The sequence below is a fragment of the Nycticebus coucang genome, chromosome 7 (assembly GCF_027406575.1).
Source record: "Nycticebus coucang isolate mNycCou1 chromosome 7, mNycCou1.pri, whole genome shotgun sequence".
Classification (NCBI taxonomy): Eukaryota; Metazoa; Chordata; class Mammalia; order Primates; family Lorisidae; genus Nycticebus; species Nycticebus coucang.
In genome coordinates this window covers 132,643,898-132,649,932 of record NC_069786.1, presented here as the reverse complement: position 1 = coordinate 132,649,932, position 6,035 = coordinate 132,643,898, and the positions used below count along the sequence as shown (strand labels likewise).

At 48.4% G+C, this 6,035-nt stretch overlaps 1 protein-coding gene across 10 annotated transcripts in view; it reads right to left on the bottom strand.

Annotated features, from left to right (window-relative positions):
• Window positions 1-360: 360 nt before the first annotated feature.
• AGAP1 (ArfGAP with GTPase domain, ankyrin repeat and PH domain 1) overlaps window positions 361-6,035 on the bottom strand; it is a 547,645-nt gene continuing 541,970 nt past the window's right edge. For all 10 annotated transcript variants that reach the window (XM_053596986.1, XM_053596987.1, XM_053596989.1 and 7 more), the window contains 2 exons: window positions 3,555-3,810; window positions 361-1,933 (listed from right to left, as the gene is read on the bottom strand). In XM_053596986.1, coding sequence (XP_053452961.1) covers window positions 1,730-1,933; window positions 3,555-3,810 — 460 coding nt within the window. In that variant the 3' untranslated portion in view covers window positions 361-1,729. The remainder of the gene's footprint in view (window positions 1,934-3,554; window positions 3,811-6,035) is intronic.

Sequence of the window (6,035 nt, the reverse complement as noted above, 5' to 3'; positions counted from 1 at the left end):
CCCCTTTTCTTGTCAACCTCAGGGATGCCATGATTTAGTTTACCACATGTGTCCACCACACTGAGGATGGCTGAGGATACAGTGGCCATGGCACATCAGAAGGGCTTGCCCACAGGCCTAACTGCTAAGTCCAGGGCATGTGGGTTTTCAATGGCCCCTGGGTGCCTCAGAGCCACCAAGTAGCCTCCTCTGTTTTTGCACCTCCTCTGTAAAGCACCTCTGTCCAGCATTTGGAAAACCACCCCGACTTGCCAGAACCCCTTGGTCTTGGTTAGCAAAAGTAGTATCAGAACTAAGTCATGCTTTCAATCATGGGAAATCGCAAGCCTCTTTCCTCACTTTCTAATACACGCCAGGGTCTTTTATTTTTTTCCTTCTCAATTTTAATAAGCAAATTGTACCACCAACTTATTCTGATATGTTTCTTTTTAAAAGCTGTATATCACACTAATGGAAGTGTTTACTGCTGGGAATATTTTCCATGTACAATGATCTGTAACCCTCTTACTTCAACCAATTGCACATTATTAGTTCACATCCAGTTCAATTTATAAATTAACAGAGGTGCCATTTGTCTGTACAAAAATCAATGCATATTTATGAACTTCTTTTATTCAAACAGATTTTCAAACATCTTATCTAAGGACACAACACAGAAGCCTGTGTAACTTGGGCAACATGGCCCGGGAGTAGCTGAGACCCAAAACATTCACTTTGGCAAAAGGACATAAAATATCTCTTATGTTTGGAAAAAATAGCCTTTTATGTATTTACTTAGTTTACGAAATGTACTCCAAATGCCATTATTAGCTGAATTTGTGATTTCCTTTTGAGTTTCTGAGTTATTCTTATTTATTTTTTCCATTTTGTTTTTGCACCAAGGAGACTGCAGTCAAATAATACTCAGCAACTGATTTCCTCTCTTTGGACTGAAAAATTAAACAGATACTAAATTATGACAGTGAATTTAGAAAGGAGGGCTCCAAGGGCTTGAAAGAACATGTCTGGGATAATATGATGCTTCTAAGAGTATTGCAATCACATCGTGGCAATCACCGGAGCGTGCCGCGTAACTACCTCCTCAGCTAATATGCTTTCTTCTCGGTGATGACTAATCATGTTCTATTAAACAGCGGTAATGCTGGAAGAACTCAACTATACAAGTGTAATGAAGCCAGTATTCTCCCTGGACAGATTAGCTACAACTGATTTGACACATACCATCATAGGGGCTTCAAACCTGACAAACTCTGTGCTTGCTTCTGATTTATGCCGTCAAGCTCCTCGGAGAAGAGATGAAATCCAAGTGTTCCGTTTGGTAGAGGTGAAATGTACTGATGTGCTTAACTGCCAGTTAAGGAAAGTTGCCCCCTCTCCTTGTTCCTCTCCTCCCCTCCCCCTCGCGTCCCCATCCCTTGTGCCACCAGGAGTAGGGTCCCTCACCGTGTGCTATCATCAAAGAACCAAGGCCCCATCGGCCTCTCCTGTTTGTTGTTTAGGGGGGTTCATGGAAAGGAATCGGTTCTGCAGCCTCCTGGCCTCCTCTTCGCCCTTTGACAATGTCCAGGTTGACTCTGTTTTGGGTGAGAGTGGACGGGTGGGTGGGAGGTGACCACCAGGAAGAGTGAGGGGATGTGACAGGACTCACGTGTGCGGCGAGGTTGCCGCGTCCTGGTGTGGGGGGAGGTGGGCACCTTCCCACTGCTGTTGCGGTGGGCACGGCTGCCCCTCAGATGACGGTGGGCACCCTCCCACTGCTGTTGTTCCGGTTGTTGTTTTTCCGGGACAGGTTGGGGGTGGCCATGAGCACGAAGCGCTCATCGGGGCAGCCGTGCTGCAGCAGGACGTCCACACACTCCTGGCTTGGGGCCTGCCGGGCATAGGCCAGTGCTGTGTTCCCATGGGCGTCTCGGGCCATGACATCCACCCCGTACTGCGGAGGCAACAGAGCCCACATTAGTATCACGGGGGCGGATGGGGGGGAGGGACAGGGGAGCTTCCTCTTGACCCCTAACCCCTACACCTGGTGGCCTGTGCTGAACAGGGCTGCCCAGCTGGCTACTGTAGAACTGGGTGAGTTCCAGGACCACTGGGCGATGAAGCCACAGCCTGGTCCCTCGGCTAGTGTATTCTTTTAAGGGAAGAAAGTGATTCTCTCAACTAGAAGCCCCTCCTTTGTACAATGTCAACAAATCAGGGAGAACTTTAGTTTTCTATTTAGACTTTCCAATTGTAAAAAAAAAAAAAAAAATCACTTTTTTTGATCTCAGAGGCTGCTGTCATTGTAGAAAACCCATCGGTCATGCATAAGAGGAAAACAACACCTAGAATCTTGCCACCCCGAGATAACCTTTGTTAATACTTTAGTGTATTTTCGGGACGGCACCTGTGGCTCAAAGGGGTAGAGCGCCAACCCCATATGCTGGAGGTGGTGGGTTCAAACCCAGCCCCAGCCAAAAAAAAAAAAAAATAAATAAATAAATAAAATATTTTAATGTATTTTCGTTTAATGTGCTTCCTTGGAATCTAAATGTATATATGCATAACTGAGATAAGACTACATGAGTAATTTGTTCCTTTCTTTTTTTTTTTTAACCCAACACTGTACTATGATCATTTTCTTATATCACTAATATTACTCAAAACCATGGCACACAATAGCACCCCACCACACGAACAGAGTTCAGTTACTCTGTCCTCCACCACGCATCGTGTTCAAAATTGTCATTGGTGTGAACAATGCCCTAATGTGTGTCCTCACATCCAATCTCAGAGTCACAGACTACTGGAGAGATGATCAGGAGGAAATACCTGGTTACAGTACATGACGTTTTTATGTTTTTTTGCTCATGGAAAAGGGCATAAGGGAGCTGTACACTGTCTGCAACATGGAAGCGTCAAGGGGACTCTGGGCCATTTTGAGAAGGAAAGGGGGGGCAGCGATTTGTTACGGGCAGACTGTGCCCCCCATTCATATGGCGGAGTCCTCACCCCCAGCACTTTGGAATGTGACTGTACACGGTGTCCCAAAGTTGCCCCTAAACTTGCCATTCATAGGGAAAATGGGAGATTGCAGTTAAAGGGACCTTTATTCACAAAATATTCATTATAAAATTTCACAAAATATTTACAAAATATTCTCTTCACGTTGGCCACCTCTTTGGGACTTTTGGGACCTCCTATATTTGGAGATGGGCCCTTTATATGGTAGCATGTAAGGTTAAGTGAGGTCACAAGGGTGCACCCTGATCCGACAGGGCTGGTCCCTCACAAGAAGAGGGAGAGGCAGCGGGAGTCAGAGGAAAGGACTTTGGAAAAGCTGGGTGAGGACACAGGGAGAGGTGCCATCTACTAGCCCTGGTACGAGGCTTCACCAGAAACTGACCGGCACCTTGACCTTGAACTTCTAGCCTCCAAAACTCTGAGAAAATGTGTTGTTTAAGCCACCCAGTGTGTGGTGTTTGGTTAGGGCAGTCCTAGCAAACTAGATGAGGTGGTTGTTTAATTTGCATCACACCATGAATGTGACGCATGAGCAAATGTGGGCCACCTACCCAGATCAGGAGCTGTGCCAGGACCACGTTCCCCTTGCGGCAGGCCAGGTGCAGCGCTGTGCGTCCGTCCCCCTCCCCGCAGGTTTCGTTCACCTCATCCCGGGAGCCGTGCGCCAGAAGCAGGATGACTGTCCGCAGGTCCTCATCAGCTGTGGCCCGCAGCAGGTGTTGGCCCAGGGACAGCTCTGTGCACGGCAGCGGGGCCAGGAAAAGCTTCTGCTCGTACTTGGCCCGGATCCACCGCTCCTTCTCTTCCCTACAAGAGCCACCAGACAGTTGCAATCACAATTGGTGCCAGGACCCAGTCCACAGCCCCTGGGTGCATGGCCAGGAGGCACAGAGAGGGAGGTGGATAGCTGGAGGTAAGTGTCCTCCGTGGCACATGGGAGCCCTGTGCCTGGGTGGCGAGGATAATCCATGCTCACTCTAGCAGCACCATCACACCTGGGAACTTACCAGAAGAGCAGATTCTTCGGTCCCCCCACAACCCCCTTCCATAATTGGAACCACTGCAGAAGTTTCTGGCACATCCAGGGAAGGAGAAACACTGTAAGGCTCACAGCCTCGGGGTCTGGCTTTCTCAGCCTTGGGTCAGTGGCTCTGCAGTGCAGGCCAAGAGCTCAGTTTTACAATAAGTGAGAAAGAACGAGAGTCAGGATTAAAGAACAGTGGGTTAGAGTCTGGGGCTAGGATAGTCGGACGGGTCCCCTATCCTGGGGTTGACCTGGGCTCTTAGCTCTTAACTCAGCTGCCTGGGGATTGGGGAGGGGGCGTGATCTCCCCAGGGTCTCCATACACTTTGAGCTGAAGAAAACATGGCCGCAGACCCACCCTGGGAAGGGCAGAGACACAAGCTAAGCTCAGCTGCTGTATGTACTTCTGTCATCTCTCAGGACACCGGGAAAGCCTTAAGTACAGGTGGCAGAATGTCACAAATCCCTCCAATGACAAAGAACAGCCAGGTTTTCTCAGGGAAACTGTACAGGGTGTAGGAAATACGGCAGGTGCTCCCCTCCTCCAGACCAGCGCTGAGCAGGGGCACAGAGTAGAGGATGGGGCTGGGGGGTGTGTGTGTGCATGTCCAGAGAGCAGAGATGGGGGCAGATGGAACCTCCCCTCCCTCCCCCACCCCCGTCAGCTGGTACTGAGCTTCCACAGGTCTCAGGAGGACAGGGACCCTGCCCACATCTTGAGGGAGGGCTGAGAAGGAGACAGGATGGATGAGAAACTCAGAGAAAGAGAGACCCACAGTAAAGCGTGTTTACGTTGACCCAGAGCAAGAACCCAAGGCAAGGTGCCCCCAGCTTTGTCGCTACTAATGATGGCTTTTGGCTTTGGTTTTCCAAAAAAGGCTGTAAGACACATGAATAACTCAGGATGCCCAGCACCCTGCCTCAGAGCCAGAAAAGAAACAGGGTTGGGGAGGGGGAGAGCGAGAAACTTAAAAAGAACAATGTGAGATGTCACAAGTAGCTCTTGAAACTTTATAAGCATCCCCGGCCAAGGTGTGTTCCCTCAGGCCTGGCAGATGCTTTTTGATGAGGATGAGGGGAAAACACAGAAGAACTCTCCCTGTAAGAAGGGGTTGTGATTACCCACAGAGACTGAAATAACGCGCTGATTCACAATTGCCCTTCTCCTAAAATTCAGAAGTTTTTCCAGGGGAACAATCAGGGCACATAGCTACAAGCCACATGGAGAAACCACTCAGGGCTTCCACGAAAGTCTAGAAAGAAAACTCATTACCCGTGACATTTCTGCTTCGGAAGCACAGAGGGGAAGCGCTATGTGCACCTTCCCCAGTGTTTACACTGCCCCTAGTGATCTAGTGTCGGGTTATCCCTAATCTGCTTTTAAATACTTAGGCAAACAAATTCTTCCAGGAGTAAATCTGGATTAGTTTTGCTTCAGTTCCTGGTACATGTGAGTGACCCTGGAGTCACCCCCAACTCTTTTCACTGGGAGATTTCCAGGACAAACACTAGGCTACAGCTGAGAACTGACACCGCTGGCCCCCCCAAATGCAGCCCTGACACCCAGCTTGGGCAAAAACACAAGCACCAAAGTGCCGGCAATGTCCAGGAAAGGCCAGCCAAGGAGAACGCCCCCCCAAAGGAGGGGAAAAGTAGCTTTGATGTTATTTTAAACACCTTATCTATAATCTATTAGATATTTGTTAAGGCATTTCATAAATCACAACAGGCATGACATGTGGATTAAATAAAAAGGGATGGCAGTGAAGGGCACGTCCAGATTCTCAAATTCCAATTTGGGAACTCGCATTTTTGGGTAGACATTAAAATCACAACTGTTTTACTCTGCTCTGACTGATTTTAGTAGTCACTACTGAATCATCCAGGGATAAACCCGAGAGCTCACAAAGTAACTGCAGTGCTAACTGCAATTATTCAATTTTTCTTTTTATTATTCAAATATTCCAGCCAAAGAATGCGTACCAAGCCCATGGTCATACCCTTTGCT